Genomic DNA, 21,547 nt, shown 5'->3' with positions numbered 1-21,547 from the left:
AACATGCACAGTACAGCATCAGAGTGGCAAAAGTCTCAGTTCTTAAGAGTCAGAACCCAGTTTGATCCCAGCCTCACCGTTTTTCCTCGTGGTATAGTGTGTTTCGTAATTGTTTCATGGCTCCAATTCTCCATTTGTTAAGTGGAAATAATGCCCAACTCTTCAAGACAGTGAGGGATCAAATTAGACGAGGCAATATATAAAGGGCTTGCAGTAGACAGAATAACAACCGTCCCAAAGATGTCATCATCTTAGTCCTCAAAGCCTATGAATATGATACCTTACATGGCAAAAGGAACTTTGCAGGTGTGATAAAACTAAGGACCTTGCGATGGGGAGATGAATCTAGATGGTCAAACCCAGTGTAATCACAAGAGTCCTTCTGAGAGGGAAGTCATGGGATCAGGGGCAGAGGAGATGCGATAACAGAAGCAGACAGAAAGAGAGAAGACAGACTTAAGATGTTACATCACTAACCTGGAAGACAGAGGTAGGGACCAAAAGCCAAGGAATGCAGGCAGCCTCTTGAAACTGAAAACTGATATTCTGCTAGAGCTTCCAGAAGGAATATAGGCCTGCAGACCCCTTGGTTTTACATTTCTGGGCCCCAGAACAGTAAGACAATAAATTTGTATTGAGTTATGTCACTAATTTTATAGTAATTTGTGTTGTTGTTCAGTCATAAAGTCATGTATGACTCTTTGTGACCCCACGAACTGTAGCACACCAGGCTTCCCTGTCCTTCATTATCTCTTGGAGTTTGCTCAAACTCATGTCCATTGAGTCAGTGATGCCATCCAACCATCTCATCCTCTGTCACTCCCTTCTCCTCTTACCCTCAATCTTTCCCAGCATCAGGGTCTTTTCCAGTGAGTTGGTTCTTCACATCAGGTGGCCAAAGTATTGGAGCTGCAGCAACAGTCTTTCCAATGAATATTCAGGGTTGATTTCCTTTAGGATTGCCTGATTTGATCTCCTTGCTGCCCAAGAGACTCTCAAGAGTCTTCTCCAACACCACAGTTCAAAACCATCAATCCTTTGGTGCTCAGTCTTCTTTATGATCCAACTCTCACACCTGTACATGACTACTTGAAAAAACCATATCTTTGACTATTGGGACCTTTGTCAGCAAAGTGATGTCTCTGCTTTTTAATATGCTATCTAGGTTTTCCATAGCTTTTCTTCTAAGTAATTAGTGACAGCAGCCAAAAAGCTAATATAGGACTTTGGAGCTTTAACACTTTAACACTATGCCTGGCACCTGTTATCACTAAATGGTGCCCATCATATAGCTACTAATACTTGGAGGGACTGTAGTGGTTTCTTTGTGGCCAAATACCCATTCAGATGTCTTCACCTTTTTCTTGAGGTCCCAACGAGGGATCTTCTCTCTCCACTTCGTCATGTCAATTGACAGTGATCTCTAAGCAGCCTATCATCTTGGGAAGCTCTGAAATGGCTGAAGAAAGTTCATTCTTATGCAAACCTGAAATCTTCCCATCTGGCCCTTTGAAATCTGCCTGGGTCCCTCTGCCCCTGAGATGCCTTCAGACAACTGCATATAGGTCTCGGCTAACCCCAAGGCTTCACAGCTAACCTCAGAGTTCATACAGGGCTTTGGGCAACTGAACAACATCTTTGATGTCCTGTTCCTACATTTTTCTCTCAGGGCACAGCTACTGCCTCTTAGCCCTGGGTTTGTACGGAGGCAGGTGGTGGGGGGGTGGGGGGGCACTGTTTGAACCCACCTCCTCAGTCCTATTGTCTGTTTCATTTCATATCATTACATTTAGATTAATATTTGAGCCTTTTCTTTGGGCCTTGTTATGCCAATAAATGTACTCTCTATACATCATCTCAAGATTTCAGGATTAACTACATCATTTATGTCTGCCTTACTAATAAAAATATCAGATGGAACTATGACTGTGGCCTTTCACTAGAAATGTATTTTCATGCTGACAGTGATTAGCATCTTTGGGTATGTATTACCCAAATACTAGTCTGCAGTTGAAATTACTTTATCTTGCACACAAATTTATCATGAGATTCCTTGACAAATACCAACCTGAGGTATGCTTTGCTTCTACACAGCTAACACAATTCCCTGACATAATAATCTAGCAAGCCTATCACAAAACTGGGAATACAGTTTCCTTGTTGTGGCTTGCTCTTAAAAGAAGCCACACAGGCTTCTAGAGAATTCTCCATTTTTCATAAGCTCACAAATCAGCCTTCAATAATCAACTTCATGAGGGTGAATAGGATATCCCCATTTTTGTAGCTTGCAGAGTCTTTTCCCCTCTTTATTAATAAAAACTATATTTTCCCATCTTTTGTGTTCCATTTTCTTTCCCACTCTCCATGCTCCTTAAAGATTATCAGCAGAGACTCTACAGCTCTGGTGGTAAGTCCTCTCTACTCCCTGGGGTGTAATTTGTCCTGGCCAAGAGACTTGAGCTCATTTACAGCAGGTTGGTGCTTGTTATAATCTCTTTATTCATCTTGAACTTCAATTTTCTCTTACCACAGTTTTCCTTTTCTTTTTAGTAAGTAGATTGTTCTCTGTGGCAAAGAAAAAGGAGGTAAAAGTCTGCTTTCTTGCTGTCATTCTAAAATGCAATAGCATCATATTACTAAGTCTACTCTAAACCCATGAGTGATTGGTTCCCCTTCGACTCCAGCAGTGCTTCTCAAACTCCTCTAAGGTGCTTGTTAAAAATGCAGATTCTCCAGAGAATTCACCTCTCAGAGGCTCAGTTGATTGCTATATTAGTTAGGGTAACACTAGTCACAAAAACAAACAAACCAAAATTAATAAAACAGCTCAAATATAATAGAATTTTATTTCCTATTTCTTGAAGTCCCAAAATGGGTGTTCCAGATCAGTGAGTGGCCCCCTCTGAACAGTAAGTTAGAAAACCAGAGCTTCCTGGGTTTTGTTTCACTGCCATCTTTAATTTGCAGCTTCCAAGATCTCTGTGTTTGCCTGCATCAACATGGAGAGAGGGAAAAGAGCATGCAAAGTACAAGGGCAGATTTTAATGGGTCAGGTCTGGAAATGGCATGTATTACTTGCATGCATATTTCATTAACATGAGTGCATCTAACTAAAAGGGAAACTAAGCAATATAGCCTAACTGCAAAGGAGGCTGGGAGATACAGTCCAACTGCAGGGGTGCTAGGAGATGTAGTCTAGCCCAGGAAAAAGATTAAAAGGTTATAGTACACAATCTGCTGATGTGGATGTTGTTATTATTGTTCAGTCTATAAGTCATGTCTGATTCTTTGCTACCCCATGAACAGCAGTATGCCAGACTTCCCTGTCCTTCAGTATACCTGGGAGTTTGCTCAAACTGGCATCCACTAAGTCCCAACTCCATGGTGATACCATCCAACTATCTCATGCTCTGTCATCCCATTCTCCTGCATTCAAATTTCCCAGCATGGAGGTCTTTTCCAATGAGTCAGTTCTTCACATCAGGTAGCCAAAGTATTAGAGCTTCAGCTTCAGCATCAGTCTTTCCAATGAATATTCAGGGTTGATTTCCTTTAGGATTGACTGGTTTGATTGATCTCCTTGCAGTCCAAGGGACTCTCAAGAGTCTTCTCCAACACCACAATTTGAAGGCATCAATTCTTCAGCACATTCAACCTTCTTTTTGGTCCAGCTCTCACATCCATACATGACTACTTGAAAAACCACAGCTTTGACTATATAGACCTTTGTTGGTAAAGTGATGTCTCTGCTTTTTCAGACACTATCTAGATGTGTCATACCTTTTCTTCCAAGGAGCTGGTATCTTTTAATTTCATGGCTGTAGTCACTCCTGACAGTGATTTTAGAGCCCAAGAAAATAAAATCTGCCACTGCTTTCTCTTTTCCCCCATCTATTTGCCATGAAGTGATGGGACCAGATGCCATGATCTTAATGTTTTGAATGATGAGTTTTAAACCAGCGTTTTCACTCTCCTCTTTCACCTTCATCAAGACACTCTTTAGTTCCTCTTCAAGTTCTACTGTTAGGGTGGTATCATCTGCATATCTGAGGCTGTTGATATTTCTCCCAGCAATCTTGATTCCAGATGGTGTTTCATCCAGCCCAGCATTTCGCATGATGTACTCTGCATATAAATTAAATAAGAAAGGTGATAGTATACAGCCTTGTCGTACTCCTTTCCCAATTTTGAACCAGTCCATTGTTCCATGTCCTGTTCTAAGTGTTGCTTCTTGACCTACATACAGGTTTCCCAGGAGACAGGTAAGGTGGTCGGGTATTCCCAGCCACATCTCTATAAGAATTTTCCACAGCTTGTTGTGATCCACAGAGTCAAAGGCTTTAGCGTAGTCAGTGAAGCAAAAGTAGATGTTTTCCTGGAATTCGTTTGTTTTTTCTATGATCCAACGAACATTGGCAATTTGATTTCTGGTTTCTCTCCCTTTTCTACACCCACCTTGTACATCTGAAAGTTCTCAGTTCACATACTGCTGAAGCCTAGCTTGAAAGATTTTGAGGCTAACCTTACGAGCGTGCAAAATCAGCACAACTGTACGGTGGTGTGAACATTTTTTGGTGTTGCCTTTCTTTGGGACTGGAGTGAAAACTGACCTTTTCCAGTCATGAGGCCACTGCTGAGTTTTCCAAATTTGTTGGTGTATTGAGTGCAGCACTTTAACAGCATCATCTTTTAGTATTTGAAATAGCTCAGCTAGAATTCCATCACCTCCACTAGCTTTGTTCATAGTAATACTTCCTAAAGCCCACTTGACTTCACACTCCAGGATGTCTGCCTCTAAGTGAGTGGCCACACCATCGTGGTTATCCAAGTTACTAAGACCTTTTTTGTGCATTTTTTCTGTGTATTCTTGGCACCTCTTCTTAATCTCTTCTGCTTGTTAGGTCCTTCTGTCCTGTATCATGTCCATCTTTGCATGAAATGTTCCCTTGATATCTCTAATTTTCCTGAACAGATCTCTAGTCTATCATTCTAATGCTAAGTTCTGTTTATTTCTAATAAAATTTTACATTAGCCAAAACTCTGGCTAATTTTGAAATTGACCTGAAACTACACTAAAATTATCAAGGGTTTAGAGTTAAGCTAGAAGATACACACCTGTTGCTTTCTAGGAAAATTCACAGCAACCTAAAGGAAATGTGACCGATTTCCAACCCTTTTCCTGAATTGGCAATAAGTAAACCTATAAGGAACTGAAAATTTTTAATGAAATCATCTGGTAAATATTTTTCAAAGGTTTAGACATAGTGAAAAATGTTAACATAAAAACCTGCAGTGTTACACTTGTCGAGGATTAGCATTTGTCTGCAAAGTCTAAAGGAGAAATCTTTTATCTCAATAATACTACATTCTTCCATTTGTAATAGCCTCTGATTTTTTAAACAGTTTCTATTTGAGACATCTTTAATGACCTGATACAAATGCGCCTTTCTTTATACAATCAGGTAACCTGGCACATTTGCCCTGCTTTCCCTTAGAGATCCTATCTGTAGAACCCATTCATCTTGTGTGCTTAATGCCTCTAACCCAGCTCCTCCCTTTGGGTTCTGTCTGTTCTATTTCATTCCTAAATGTCTCCTTTTGCCCCATGTTTTAACCTGTAAATTGCTTGAGACATCTTGAAAGCAGGCAGGTCACAAGTCTTAAATAAATAAAAATAAATTAATGTGTTTCTGCCCAGTTGTATATGAACAGAATGTCTAATAAATCAGCCACAGATTAAATATCAAAGGGAAAAGCCTCACTTACAGGCAGTTCATGCATCCTTTTGTAATGTAAACTTTCAAATCCTTCTGTTTTATCATTTTGAATTTTCATATATCATATTTTCTTATAGTAAGAGATGGACCAGATGGTGACTTTTATCACAGACTCAGGCAGTTATTAAGACCCTTAGTAAGTATCTAGTAAGTACCCTGAGTTCAGGCCCTACTGCTTTCCCTTCCTTGTCGCCTCTGATTCCTTGGGGACTGGGCCTCTGGGGCCAGTGTGTTGACAGTCGTGTTTCCCCAGAGCATGACCTCACAAACTCTTCCTCCCAGACCCACCGCACAGAAAGTGCATGCAGTTGCACATATTCAAGTAGGGATAAGCAGTGAAGATGAAATACAGGGATACATATTCCAAAGGACCCAAAATAGCTGAAATAACTAGATACTTCACCTGCAAACTGAGATTTATCTCAGAATCTGAGAGTGCCTGAAGCTTGATTCCCAACACCTCTGTCTTTGGGGAGAATAGTGAACTTGTTCCCTTGGAGGAGGGGCTGCCTTTTGCTTGTGAACATGACAGGTAGCCTCGATTTGGGGACTTGAAATAAACGGGCTTCCCTGGTTCCTCAGATGATAAGGAATTTGCCTGCAATGCAGGAGACCCAGGTTGGATCCCTGGGTCAGAAAGATCCCCTGGAAAAGGAAATGGCAACCCACTCCAGTGTTCTTGCCTGGAAAATCCCATGGACAGAGGAGTCTGGTGGGCTACAGTCCATGGGGTCACAGAGAGTTGGACATGACTCAGCAACTAACACACACATGGAAATAAATCATAACTCCTGAGACAGAGCCTTGGACCTGGCTGTCTTTATGAAACAGCTGATGAAAATGAGATTTGTGGCCAACGGCTCTGCATGGTGGCCCCTCTGCTTCCCACTGTGTCCCCCCCACCCCACTGCCCATGTGGACTTCCACACTCTCGGGCAGCCTGAGTCCAGACAGAAGGCAGAGAGCACAAGGATCTCTGTCATCGTGACAGAGTGGGCAGTCACCCGCCCTGGATGGTCTCGTTCCACTTCCGGTCCAATATAGGGCTTTGAAATGACCACACTCATGACACGGTTTTGGCCCCAAGTCCTACTGAAATCTCAGAGAGAGAGGAAAGACACTGGCACCAGTGGATTCTGGAGTCAAACAGGGAACTGGCAGGACTGTAACCTGTTTATTCTTAAAAACAGCTTAAAAAATATATATGCAAAGAACTACAAGGATTCAATCTTCTCTCAAAAGTCTCTTGAATTTTCCCTTTCATGAAAGCCTGCTTCCGTGATCGAAAGACTACTCTAACACTCCAATAAAATGTTCCTTACAACTATCCTCCCAATCATTTGGGTCTTCTTTTTACACTGTCTCATAGAAAAGCATCAGGCCCTTCTTAAACACAAAAGAAGTAAAATGAAATTTTGGTCACTGTGAACAATTCAGCACCCAATAAATATGTATAGAGCAACCAGGAAACCCACTCCTTTGACCACCGTGTTTGAAGAATCGCTCTATCAGCAGGGAAAGAAGAATCTGCTCTCTTAAAATGCCCAAGCAGTGTTTCCTGTCGGTTTGGGAGTCAGAACCATCCAGGAAAATTGCTACTGGCTCTGTCTAATTAGCACTCCTGCCACCTGCAAACAACTGGTACTAAAAAAAGGTGCTGAATTCCTGCCATTGAAAATGCCAAAAAAGACACCACCACTTTCACTCTGAATCTTAGAATCTAATAGTTCACTGATTTGGGCAAAGAAAGAAAATACATTTTCATTTTCATCCAAAGGAAATGACTGTTAACAATAAGCCATGTCCCAGAAACTAGCACACCTGGATGAGTTCCCCAATCCAAGGATCCAGCATACTCTGTCCTCCTGGCCCAAGGCTCCTCTGCTTCCCATGGAAACCTCCTCCCTCCTCAGGTTTTACCTCAGCCTCTGTCAAGAACAAGAACCAGGTACAGTAGTCCCACCTTATCTGCAGGGAATACCTCCCAAGACCTCCAGTGGATGCATGAAGCAGTGGATAGTACCAGACCCTACAGGCACTGTGTTTTTTCCTGTACTAACAGGCAGGTGGTGGATATGCTGGACAAAGAGCTGATTCACATTATGGGCTTCCCTGATGGCTCAAATGGTAGAGAATCTGCCTGCAATGCAAGAGACCTGGGTTTAATCCTTGGGTCAGGAAGATCCCCTGGAGAAGGGACTGGCTACCCACTCCAGTATTCTTGTCAAGAGAATTCCATGGACAGGAAGGCTACAGTCTTCCTCTGGAGTCACAAAGAGTTGGACACGACTAAACGATTAACACTTTCACTTTCAATGGGCAGGTGGTGGATACACAGGACAAAGAAGTGATTCACATCGTGGGCAGGATAGCATGAGATTTCATCACGCTACTCAGAATGGCTCGCAATTGGAAACCTATAAATTGTTTGTTTCTGGAATTTTACATTTAATATTTTCAGACAAAGGTTGACCACAAGTAACTGAAAATGCGGATAAGGGTGGGGTGTGGGGGGGAAATCCTATTGCATTTGGATGCCTCCACCCCTTTTCAGAAACAGGCAGGGTGAAGCTGAGCAGAGTGTGAGGCACCTTGCACCTTCCCTGTATCCCTGAAAGCACCCACCAAAAGGCTGGGCAGGAGGCCCTCCACAGACCGCTGATTGCGGGACTAGCATGTGTCTTCACCACAGAGCAGGGTGGCCACAGCGAAAATACAGCAGCTGTGACTTCTTACTTCCTGTTCTAATCAACACCATGGGGCTGAAATGCAGGACACACAGTAGGTGCTAAATAGATTTTTATGGATTGATTAACCACTGGAGGGACAGTGACTTATGTAGGATTTATTCATGCTTTTGATGCCAAATGAGGGTGATTTTAGCGGAGCAGAATGTTAGAAAAACAAAACAGCAAACACAAAACCCGCCCAGCAGCGAGGCTGGCTCCTGCTCTATTTATACCCACTGCTCTCCTGGAAACAGATGTCCTCTCAGACCTGAGGGTTTCTGATGAGAGGTCCACTCTTCCTAGTGACCTGTGCATTCAGTAATCAGAGACATGGCTTTCCTCTTCCACACCAGCCCTCTGTGTGGCCAAATCAGCCTCCACTGTGTCTTCTCCAAGGGAAAAGACCTGGGTTAATGACAAAGGAAACTACATTTGTGTGCTGAGTGTGATGAAAAGGACAAAGGCTTTGGAAATAACCAACCAGACTCCGTTTCCAGCTCTGCCACTCACTGGCTGTGTGATTTCAGATCACCCACCCTCTCTGGGCTTCCCTGATAGCTCAGTTGATAAAAAATCTGCCTGCAATGCAGGAGACCCCAGTTGATTCCTGGGTTGGGAAGATCCGCTGGAGAAGGGATGGGCTACTCCAGTATTCTTGGGCTTCCCTTGTGGCTCAGCTGGTAAAGAATCTGCATGCAATGTGGGAGACCTGGGTTTGATCCCTGAGTTGGGAAAATCCCCTGGAGAAGGGAAAGGTTACCCACTCCAGTATTCTGGCCTGGAGAATTCCATGTGGAATTCCATTCCACTATACAGTCCATGAGGTCGCAAAGAGTCAGACACAACTGAGTGACTTTCACTTTCACTCCCCCTCTCTGGGACACAGCACTTGGGGCCGAGAACACTAATTCTACAGTTTGCTCTGATCATTGACCAGGTATTGTGGGTAGAATATCTGGTACAGTGCTTAGCATACTGCAACCACTGAGCAAATGAACGTTTTGTTGTGGTTATGATTATAAACACAAACAAGGAGAGAAGTCCATCTCAGCCACAGTGGGCACTCCCAGACAGTCCTGCTATGGCTTATTTGGGCGATGGCAATAGCTTTTCCAGCACAAAGTCCTCATCTGACAGACTGCACAAAGGATGGTCTATGCTCTGAGCCAGGAATGCATGTTCTGGTTTATTCCAGTCTACCTCTCTGGGGACCACAAGTCCACTCCTTCACAATCCAGCCACTTGGAGCATGGTCCTGACCTCAGAGCTCAGCTTGGGGCATCTGTGTCAGGACAGGCAGGGCTGGCTTTTGAAGCTCACTCCACATAGCTCGATCGTGTGTTTCATGGAGAAATCCTTAACCGGAGCTAAAGAAGCTCTGGCATCTAACACCCAACAAATCCTATTTACCACGAAGAGAGATCCATGCTAACCATGGAGCTTATCCCCAAACCACAGAGTAGGGCCCTGAATAACCCAGAACAGATCCCAGCTGCAGGCAAGGTCTATGCAGAAAGACAGATCTCTTACACAACACAAACCAGATCCAGTCACCAAGACCCTGGGGAAGCAGGGACAGATGACACGAACAACAGCATTCCAACTGAAATGAGAGTTCATGTCTAGACCAGAGGGGACCCTTCCTGAGTCCAAACCAAACAGTCCCTAGCTGGATGGATCCCCAGTGCAGGGGAAGATCTGGGCTTCAGACTCTGGAAATTCTTACTTGCATGCAGGCTCTGGGGATGAGAGAAGGGTGGGGTGAGGACAGGGGAGACAAACCCACTGTGATTCTAATTCACACAGCTTTTCTCATTCTTCTGACAAGCTGGCACCCCCGGTGAGCTGTTATCAAGATCCAACCCTGAAGGCTTTGCAACACTCCAGCATGGGCACCCTGGGCATCACCTGGGTGGATGCAGATTCAGCAGAGCCTCTCTTCTCTGATAACGCCCTCGGGGAAACTGGGAGAATCCTTACACCTTCACCCAGAGATGTAGCTGAAGAAGGATTCTTAGAGTGCTTATTTCCTACTTTCATTTGAAGATCACTGAAAATGATTTGTCAGACGTTATGATCACCTCAAATGGCCAGATCTTACCTATCCCTTAGCCTGCAAACCTCAGCCACATTTCCATAATGTCTACACCTGTCCTGTGTAGCCTGGTGGATCCCACAGCTCACAGCGGGTGAACCCACATAGATCATTTCAGAGGACCACTTCCTACCACATGAATGAATACTGACTCACCTGTGCCTTCCTTCTCCTCTTTGCTTTCAGTGCTTGAGGTGTTGAGTCCTTCTTTAAAATCCCAAGTAATCCTTTCTCCTTTCTCCTCTCTACATTACCCTTCAATCACTTTGCATGTACCATGTTAAGAACTTAGCATTCAGACCACACCTCGTATTCCCCTTCAGGTTCTTGGAGGAGCTTTCTTGCACGGGCTCCGACCTGCTCCCCCTCCAAGGCACCCCCCTGTCGCCCTCTCTTAAAAACAACCCCCTTTTCCTGGCTGATCCCCACCATCAAGGGTGGACTCCTTTACTCTGTGTCCTCTCCCCTCCCCTAGGCTTCACACACCAAAACTTCATCCGATTTTTTTTTCTTCTTCTTTTCAGGAAACGCAGTTACTCCATTCAGGAAACACCAATGGGGCCATTTCCCCAGCGTTCTCACTCCCTTTCACTGACAGTTCTCCGGCTACCCTCAGTAGACTATTATTATTTATTATTTATCAGCCGCCACACTGTACTCTGCTTCCCACAAGATATTAAAGAAGACACAATCCCTGAACTGAGTTCACAGCCGAGGAGAGTAGAGGCCTGGATTCAGACATCACAGGAGTGAGCTGAGCGAGAGAGATTTACCAATCACCCCTCCCCCGGCCCAGGCAGCGGGGGAGGGGGGGGGTGGTAGGGCGGGACCTGCAGAGCCCGCCCGGGGTTGGCTCCTCCCAGTTTCAGCCAAAGAACAAGCAGGCCCCCTACCTTCCACAGCCCCCTCCCCAATTTCTACCCAGGCCTCAGGCCTCTGCGGCTTCGCCCTGGGGAGTGGGGAGGCACAGGCTGTAGCCCAACAAGACGTTACATTCAGGCTGGAGATGGGGGATGGGGGGGGGAGGAATACATCTCCTCTGAAATCAAAACCAAATGAAGGGGTAAGGTAGAGGAGGGGAAGAGGTCAGGGAATAAAAACCAGATCTAGATCTACCAAGAAAGGGGAGACTGGTGCTGAAATTAAATGCTCTGACACAGTGGATAAGCCCGCAAAAGGGGCTGCCACGGGCCTCTAGCCAAACCTCTCCTATGAGGGTGGAAGTTAGGGTCCGTGGAGACCGCACGTGGAGACAGAGAAGTGATGGAACTAAGAAAGTCGGTGTAGACAGAACGGGAGTCAGTGAAGACATGCAAGGCTGGGGTGGCCAGGGCAGGCGCTGTCGAAACAGAGAGGGGTCCTGCGGACTCAAGAGGGTCGGTGTAGACAGGAAAGTCCGTGGACACCGAGGGGAGTCGAACCTGCACGGACAAGAGAGGGTCGGTGGTCAGGATTTACGGGGCCGGCCGAGGTCCTTCAGGGACCTGGACAATTCCTGCTCCTTACCGTGGCTGGAGTGTCATAGGGAGGGCGGAAGCTGAAAGACGATTGGACTTTTCGTTCTCAAACTTTTCCGCCAGTTTCCTCAGGTGTTGAGCGCGGCCGGGGAGCTCGCCTCGGTCCCGTCCGCCAACCCGGGGCCGGCGGGGCCGGGAGGCCCGGGGCGCAGGAGGCCGGGACCCAGCGCCGCGCATCTGCCGGGCGCGGCCGCCGAGCTGGGCAAGCCGGGAGCCACCGCAGGGGGCGGGCGGGGGCGGCGGATGGACGAATGGACACACCCGCGAGCACTCCGCCCCGGGCCCCGGCGCGCGGCTGCCCGGGATCCCTCGGGCCCGAGGAGCAGCGCCGGGTGCCCGGCCGGGGGCGCCCCGCCTCCCCCACCCTCCGCCCCCGCCCACTCGGGCGCCCGTGATTGGCTCCGCCCGCCCCTGGCTGCGCGCCGAAGCCCGCCTCCCTCGCAGCTAAAGCAGACGGTACCCGGAGCGGAGCGAGCCAGAAGGGAGCATGGTCCCTGCGCCGCGGCCGCGCCAGCCCCCGCCGCCGCCGCTGCCGCCGCTGCCGCCGCCGCGGATCTAGCTGCAGCCCCGGCCCCGGCTCCGCAGGGCCCGCCCGCAGTCCCCGCGGCCGCCGCGCCTGAGCGCAGCCCCCGCCCGGAGCCCGAGCCCCAAGCCCGGAGCCAACCCCAGCCCCGCGGCCGCCGCGGCTGCGGGGAGAGCCGGGGGGGCGGGGGGAGCGATGCTGCCGGAGCCGCCGCCGCCGCCTCGGTGAGAGCCGCGCCGCGCGTAGCCGCACAGGCTGACAGGCAGAAGGACTGACTTCCCTCTCTCGGGCATCCTCCCTGGGCTGCCGGGAGGCGGCGGCGGAGGAGGAGAAGGAAAAGGGGGGAGAAAGCGGAGAGCAGGAACGCGAGGAGGAGGTGGACCTGGATCCGTTTCTCCCGGCCAGGACCCGAGCGGCCCCAGCCACCGCTGCCCGCCGGCGCCGTCCCCTATCCATCAGCCCTCCTGCGCCCACTCGCGACCCCAGACTCTCTGCGCGTCGGGCCGGGGCCAGAGCCGCGCGGCCGGAGGTAAGATGCAGGCTAGGGCGCCAAGGATGCGGCGCCGGGGAACCAGGGTGCTGGAGGCTGCGTGGGGCCGGGCCGGGCTTGGGAGCGGGGCCGGAGAACCCGGAACGCTGGGCTCGGCTCCCGCGGCGGCGGCGGCTGGAGCCTCCCGCGTCTGGACTCGCAAGGCTGCAGGAGCCCTTGCGCCTGCGCTGCTCCAGGGGGAAAAAAGGGGGGGAAAAAACTTCCTGCCCCCGGGTGTGGATGCCCCCGGGCTGCCCGGGGCCAATGTTGCGGTGGTAGTGGGTGCTGGAAGCGAATATGACCACCCCCCACCCCACCCCCGCCGAAGCAGCCCCTCTCAGCTGGGCCCGAGAGCTTGCGTCTCTCTCCAAGCCACCTCCCTGGAGCGGCCCAGGGCCCGGGCCGGGCTGGGGGCCAGGAGGAGGCACCGGAGGGCAGGACTCTGGAGGCGGCTACGCGCCCGACCCTTTGGGGACGTGCGCGCCTCTGTGCGGCGGGAAGCCAGGTTGGGGTTTCTGCCCCCTCCCGTCCTCAGACCCCGCATTTGGGGACCGGGTCTCTTCACTCAATCCCAAGTAACTTTCGAGGCAGAGGAACGTGAAAACCACGGGGAGGAAACCCGCACAGACCTTCTGTGACCCCCTCCCCTTCCCTTAGCACCTTGTGGGTGCCAACGTGTTTGCGGGGCGCGGAAAGGAGAGCGTACCGGAATGGTGGGGCGGCGAGGATGTGGGGTTGGGTGGGTAGGGGTTGTTTATGTGCGGGATAGTGTGGACTGGGAGATGTGTGGTGTGGTAGAGTGGGCTTGCGCCCTGACTGCCGCGGGAGGTGCCGGCTGGCAGAGGGCTCACGTCCGGGTCTCTGTGGCCTGGAGCGGGCCGAGAGCGCGAGGGTCATCTGCGATCGCGGCGCGGGTGCGGGCTCTAGGCAGTGCGGGCCCCGGGCCCCGAGGGAGGGGAGCGCTCGCCCGGGGTCGAGAGAGCAGAGTCGAGATCCCGGATAGGTACGAGGCAGCTCCCAGGTCCGAGGCAGCTCCCGGGCAGGTCAGGTCTGCGTCGGCCGGGGAAGGCGGGGACGCGCCGCCTTGCCTGCTTGCCTGCCTGCAGCCAACGGTGATGGGGCCAAAGCGCGAGTCTCGGATGCCTGGGTCCGCCAGCGGAGAAGCCAGTTGTGGTTCCTGGGCTCTGAAACCCAATGGCAGGCACGGGTCAGTTGGCGGGTCCCTAGGGATGCTGATGGGTGAGGAGCCGCCGCCTCTTCCATCCCTGCCGCTCTGCAAACGCTCTCCTGGCTCCCTACGGTGCTTGCGCCGCGGCTAGCCGGGGGCGAATCGTGGACGCAGGTATTTATGTAGCATTAGGGGAGACCTCAGCGCTGGAGGGACCGGACCGCTGAGGACGCCCAGCTGCAGCTGCCCGTGAAACTTCCACTTCTTCGGCTCAGGGACAGTCAGGCTCCACTATTGCAGGCGCCAGCCTCTCACCAGCCGAGCTTCGCTGGGATTCGGACTCCTCTTGCGGTGATAAATCTGTCCTGGTTACAGCTGTATTTACCCTAATTTCAGTCGCTTTAAAGTCATCTGTCTAGTCACTTAAGAGTTCCTTTTCTTGTTGTGTGGTCTTATCTCCAGCTCAGCCCTGGGACGGCAGATTTAAGGAATTATTTCGGTTTAGGATGAATGACAGCAGATTTAATTAGCCCACCTCATTCGTGATGTTTTTTAAAAATTACAATGGAAAGTGCAAAGCTACTCTTCTGGAGTGGGCATGATGAACAACTTTATCGATTGTTCCTCGCGACTCTAGGCCAAAACGTTGTTGGATAATTCACAGGTGAATACTTTAAAGGCTGGTTGGCATGCCTGTGTTTGAGTAGTCATATATTTCAGGCATTTATACAAATATGAAGCTATGTGCCACTGATGAATATAGTCTCCATCCTGTACACTCTTCTGAGTGCACTTGATTTATCATCCTGCTATAAATCAGAGAATTACTAGCATATGTGCCCTTAAACTCTATATAAATTTAATGGCATTTAAATTGGTTTATGGGCTGATGCATTTAACCAATTTTAATAACTTTTCCACACAAGCATCTTATAAACCATATTCATTCATGATTAAGAAAAACATTTTCTTCTGTTCAGTCTCTCCATTTGTAGCACAGTTAACGAAAATTTATAGGTCTCCAACTTTCATTTGCAAGCAACAATCCAAAGGAAATACCTAGAGTTGTACTGAAATAAAATACCCTATGGTAGCCATGGTAACAAATAGATTAAGGGTTATTGGTTTTCATTTGTGTGTGATGGGAGGGAGGAATCTAGGTTGTGTCTTTTTAATTATGCTTCTAATGAGTGGTGGTCATACTTCAAGTACTCAGTGCAGGAGATAAGCCAAACTGAGAATTCAGTTCTGTGAGAGGTTTATTGGAACAAAGACTAGTAGAGCCCTGGAGAATGACTTCTGCTAAATGCAGCTCCTCATATCCAGGAAGCAAATAGGTAAAACCTTTTTTATTTTTCAAGTAGATAAATGAGAATTGAGTTAGTCCCTTTAAAAGTAGAAAATTTATTTTCCTTATGAGCTCTTACCAAAGGAACCTTTCAATCTGGCCCATGTTTTCTAGGAATAAACATGTTAGAAGTGTGGATGTTGGTGTGGATTGAGTGTCACAGTTGTTATCAACACCTGTCAGTCTAAGTGAGGCATATCATTAGTCTATTCAAATCTTGCTTATTTTAATATTCATGCATTTCCATGGTGATCCATTCCATTTTTGTTTACTTAGTCAACCTTATAAATCTTTGGTATCAATTCAGTTGTACCATCTTTTTTTCTTTCATTTATCAATTGATTTGGCTGCAAATCATTCCCATTTTAAAATGTTTCTTTTTTTTCCCCCCCTTCTGCTAGTTCCCAAAAGTTTACACTATTGCTGATTGCATACAGATAACACCACTGAGCTAATGTAGTTTTTTGCATCTCATTTGATATGTGTGTATGCATGGGTTTTTTCTTCTTTTTTCTTCCAGCAGGCTTACCTTAAAGCTTTCTGACTTTTTGGCCTGGAGATGTCAATCCAACCCAGCAGAATTGACTAAAGGTTTCCCTCCCTTCTTCTTTCCTTCCCTCCTTCCTTCTTTCCTTTCTACCTTTCTTCCCCTCCTATCCTATCATGGTTCAGGGATTCTTTATGTCTTCAGTTATATCTGGCTCAACAGACTTTTGGACTTTGTATATTAGAACAAGCCCGTCGTCCTAGGATCTTGTCTCATTCAGTAGTAGCCAAAGACAGAAGGTTCTGGAACATCAGATTATTTTTCCAAATACAGTATATGTTTACTCACAGTGTATAGTATCTCTGGGATCACGTAACATTGTAAGTTCACTGCACAGGCAGCTTTGCTTAAATGCAAGTGATGATTTTGCTCACCCGCTTTCAACTTTGCTTTCTAATGATGCAGTCCCATGCTAATCATACCCTGTATATTTCAGAAATATCAAGGCAAGCATTAGCACGCCACTGACTTATTAGGATCAGGAGAAATAATTGGAGCACTTAAGTTCAAAGTCAGATGGAGAAACGGAATTATAACCAATCTTGTGATTCTATAATCGGTCAACTAAGTGCTTACTTGAGGGGTAGGAGCAGGAATAAACACCATGCATAAGAAATCCAGCCTTTGGTTGCAGTGGGTAAGGCTAAACCAAAGCAGAAACCATGTAGGTTTTACTAGAGAATAAGAGATATGTTTGTGGGAAATTCCCTGGTGATCCAATGCTTAGAACTTGGTGCTCTGACTGCCAAGGGCCCAGGGTTTGCTCCTGGTCAGGGAATTACAATCCCACAAGCAGCACAGCAGGAAAAAAAAAAAAAAAAAAAGGAGAAAGAAAGAAAAGAAATCTCTTTGTGGACAGATAAATCACGTATAGAGCCAAATGTTTAGAAACTGGGAAAATGTAGTTTGTACAGATAGTCTTTTGTTATTACTTAGGAAATCAGGATTTATCTCCTAATATGCTAAAAAAAAAAATAGTCTTAATAATTTGGTTAAGCAGAAAAAGTGTGTCAGAATTCTTTACCTGCCTTCTGAGATCAGGATCACACTGAAAGCAAACTGATTCTTTCTACAACAGCTACCAGCTTACTTTCCTGAAGTCCTAGGTCAGAAAGGAAATCACTTGAAAAAAGGGAAATTGAAACTGCAGAAAAAGATGAGGTATGTTGATCATTGGAAGGAGCAATACAATTAATTATTTGTGAAATGAACTTTACAGCTTGGGGCATCTCCACCTTTAGGAAGGGAAAGGGAAGATTTCTCATTTGCCACCAGAGAAGATATTTGCATGAAATTCACATGGTTCAGACTCTGGACTCTGTAGCAGTTGATGATTCAGAAGCTAGAACAGGAATGGCAGAGCGTTGTATACGGAATCAGGTTTGGGCCAAGAGGTCAGCTCCCTAAACATTTAAAGGCTGCCGTTGGCCCCACTGGCATCAATTTTTATAATTCTTTTCTAGAGTTTTGACATATTAAAATCACGGACTCTTTTAACAATATGTTAATATATGTGTGGGTGTGTAGGCTTTCCTGGTGGCTCAGCGGTAAAGAACCTGCCTGCAATGCAAGAGATGTGGGTTCAGTCCCTGGGTCCGGAAGATCCCCTGGAGACGGGAATGGTAACCTACTCCAGTATTCTTGCCTGGGAAATTCCATGGACAGAGGAGCCTGGTGGACTATGGCAGCAGAAGTCAGACATGACTTAGCAACTAAACAACAACAACAATAATGTTTGTGTGTATATATATGTAATATATATATATAAATATATACACATACATATATACAAATATATATTGCATAAAATGTGTATATACACACACATATACAAATAAATATTCTACTACTTTACTTTTTAAAATAGTGGTAAAAGGAAACACATAACATAAACTATATCATCTTTACCATTTTTAAGTGTACAGTTCAATATTGTTAATATTTTTGTGCAATGGATATCCAGAACTTTTTCATCATGCAAAACTGACCCTCTATACCCATGAAGCGTCAACTGCCCACTCTCCCTCCCCTACTTTCTGTTCCTATACATTTGACTACTTTGATGGCTCATATAAGGAGAAATCCTACAGTGCGTGTCTGTGAACATGGGTGGGCATACATCTCTTCACAATCCAGCTTTCAATCCTTTGGCATATATACCCAGACAAGGGAGTGGTGGATTCTTCTACTTTTTCACAGATGTGTGACATTGATCCTCTGTTGAAGAGAGATGGTAAAAATGCAGTCCACAGAAGACAGTCAGAGGAAGAATGCAGTAGATTTGCTCTTCCCTTTCTGTGTGTACATTTCCTCACAAATCTCTCCAATCTCTTTTCTGTTTTGCTTTTAGGGCTTGTGTGACTTACAGCGATATGGCATAGTGGCTAAAGGAATGGGCTTAGTGTCAGAGTTGAAGTCTAGTGCCTGGTGCCTACTAGCTGTGTGACCTTGGAAAGATCCTTAATCTCAGTAAACCTCCGTTTTCTTTTATGAAACTGGAGGGAATCATCGTGGCCAAGATAACTGCTAAAACCTGCCTCACAGTGTCCAACCTCAAGAAGTACTCTAGAAAGGAGAGCTTCGGTGACAGAGGCAGTCATGATGGAGAAGGCAGCAGCAACCCCTGGAGCTCTCAGAGACCATAGACAGCTCTCCTGTTAAATTTGACCATAAACATTTTCATAATATGCCAGGGTATATATAAATATATTGTATTCTGTGAGTTTCACTACCAGAACTTATTCTGAAAAAAGATTTGCATCACAATTACAATTGTTAAAAATATCCTTGAGTGGATTTGGTATGTGAACTTTTAATTCCATTTTTAGTATCATAATTTTAGAGTTGATGTGGATTTTAGAGGTCAACTAATCTGCCTATTATTCAATCATCAAACCTGTATCAAGCCCCAATAATATAATAATAACAGCTTCCAGTTATGGCTGCCCACTGTATTTTAGTACTTTACATACATTACCTCTAATCCTCATATCAATGCTGCAAGATAGGGATTATCCACACTTTTACAAGTGAAGATGAGGCTCAGAAAGGTAATCAACTGGCCCAAGGCCATGAATCTAGCTATACTGTACATCCAAGTTTGAGCCTAGATCTATCAACTACCAATCTGTCTTGTCTTTTCTTTTCAAGCTGTGTGTGTGTGTGTGTGTGTGTGTGTGTGTGTGTTTGAGACTCCAGACTGTGTCTCGATGCATTCACACCACTGTGTGCATGCTGAGTTGCTTCAGTCGTGTCCAGCTCTTTGTGACCCTATGGACTCTAGCCTGCCAAGCTCCTCTGCCATGGGATTCTCCAGGCAAGAATACTGCAGTGGGTTGCCATTTCTTCTTCCAGGAGATCTTCCCTATCCAGGGATCAAACTCACACCTCTTATGTCTCTTGCGTTGGCTGGTGGGTCCTTTATCATTAGTGCCACCTGGGAAGCTCATTTGCACCACAGCACACTGCCTATTATGTACCAGGTACCACGTTGTCTGTGCCAATTAGCATTTTAAATGAAATAATTCTACTCGAGGGATTGTGAGCTTTAATAAGAATATTGACCAGGTCCAACATTCACAGTACTTTGGGATTTGCCTACCTGCTTTCATTTACTCTTACTCCTGGAATGCTGAGAAAAAACTTTTAGATGCTTTTGAATGACATCTGTTTCCATGCTGATCCAGTGTAATAAACAGCAAATTGAGGAGCAGAAACAATGTAGAAAGGATTAAGGATACATTTAGGACCACCAAAGATTGATCTGGGCATGTTTGTTTTGAGTCCCAGTACCGAATACAGTGCCTGGCACAGAACTTGATAGAAAAACTATTTGCCTGGATCAGTTTATGCCCAGAGAAGGTGTCAGGTAATAGACATCAAAGGCTGCTTTTTGGATTACCTTTCACTCAGTCGCTGTGTCGCTGTATCTCCACAGTTTTACATTGTGTGGAATTTTAGATGCTATATTTGGGCATCTATCTATTAAATATGTTTGTTGATGAATTATAACTGATCTAAATGGAATCTTTAAGGATTTATGACTTGAGACTTTGAAGACTAATTTTCTTGGAGCTGCTTCTTTCCCGTGCTAACTTGAATTTATTTGGCACTTGTGAGAATCGATGCAGAGTCCGTCCTAGTCCGTCCTTCATGATACACTTACTTGTGAGGTGTTGTCCCCACTGAGATTTTTAATTTGTGGCATTTCATAAATGTGTTGTTTTAAGGAAAAACAAAATGCCTCACAATCATAGAGACCACCGTAAAAGGGCAATAACACTGTATTTTCCAACTTTTTCTGGCCTATTTTAATTCCTTATTTTAGTGGGGGCAGGGTGAAGGATTTTTTGTGTGTGTTTGTTTATTTTGGAGATGGATAAGAGGATATGAATACAACCTGGGGCATATACCACGAAAATGTGTTTTCTCCCTGTTTGAACTCTTCTAACCCTCACCCAGCCAAGGAATGACTTCTCCAGTTTTAGATTCACTGTGAGAAGGCATGGCTACCATGCCTCTGATCAAACCTGTAACTGAGGAATCAGGCAGGAAATGATGCTGGATGAGGAACACCCAGCAGGTGTTCTGGGGTGGCTGGGTACCAGCCTGGCCAGCTCCACCACCTCTCCCTGCCTCACTCCTGGGCTTGTTTCTACCCTCAAGGAAAAATCAGGCAGGAGGTTTTCTTTTTCTTCAGGCATCCCTGCAAAGCTCTTCGAAGCCGGGTCAGAAATGGAGACGATGAGGCAAGAGCAAACAGAAGGGCTCTCTCTTGTCTTGCGAAAAGCAAAAACTAGTCAAAGGCTTAGACCAAACAGTTGTCAGATCATCCGTGTTTTCCTTTTGGATATTTATAAACATTTTGAGAAGTGGTGGGGAAAGGTGAAACATGAATTTTAGAACAAAACAAAAACTTACCTTTCTCTTTTATCTCCTCTTTTCATATTTCCAGCTTTAAGCATATGCTTTTGGATCAAAACTGCAGCTGAACTTAGCTTCCTAAGGAATTTTAATGATACATTCATTTTTCTGAAAGTTCTAAATGAGCATAGACTCGGTCTATTTACTGAGCAGGTATGATGGAAAGAACCATGCCTTTCACACGGCATCTCATTTGTTGCTCACCTTGTGATGTAGGTAACATTATTCCCATTCTGCAGATTAGTTCTGGAGAGACGAAGCATTTGCCTAATGGGTGCAAACACGGGTGGCTGGATAGGTTACAGCGATGCACAAGCCTAGCCTCCAGGTGACTGCCAACCTCTGAAGAAGGGAGAGAGCCTGTGTTCCCTTTCATACAGAATATAAACTG

General features: G+C 46.3%; 2 protein-coding genes across 2 annotated transcripts in view; one reads left to right on the top strand and one right to left on the bottom strand.

Moving 5' to 3' along the window:
• Positions 1 to 13,097, bottom strand: part of LOC113900848 (translation initiation factor IF-2-like) — a 168,743-nt gene extending 155,646 nt beyond the window's left edge. Inside the window, exons 1-2 of the mRNA XM_027554466.1 lie at positions 12,630 to 13,097; positions 12,108 to 12,562 (exon numbers count right to left, since the gene is read on the bottom strand). Of these exons, the coding sequence (XP_027410267.1) occupies positions 12,108 to 12,562; positions 12,630 to 13,097 (923 nt within the window). The remainder of the gene's footprint in view (positions 1 to 12,107; positions 12,563 to 12,629) is intronic.
• KLHL29 (kelch like family member 29) overlaps positions 12,783 to 21,547 on the top strand; it is a 331,854-nt gene continuing 323,089 nt past the window's right edge. Inside the window, exon 1 of the mRNA XM_027555978.1 lies at positions 12,783 to 13,170. The gene's annotated coding sequence lies outside the window, so the exon portion shown is untranslated. The remainder of the gene's footprint in view (positions 13,171 to 21,547) is intronic.

The sequence above is a fragment of the Bos indicus x Bos taurus genome, chromosome 11 (genome assembly GCF_003369695.1).
Source record: "Bos indicus x Bos taurus breed Angus x Brahman F1 hybrid chromosome 11, Bos_hybrid_MaternalHap_v2.0, whole genome shotgun sequence".
NCBI lineage: Eukaryota > Metazoa > Chordata > Mammalia > Artiodactyla > Bovidae > Bos > Bos indicus x Bos taurus.
Note: the sequence above shows the minus strand (reverse complement) of the source record. Positions and strands in the feature narration are given on the sequence as shown.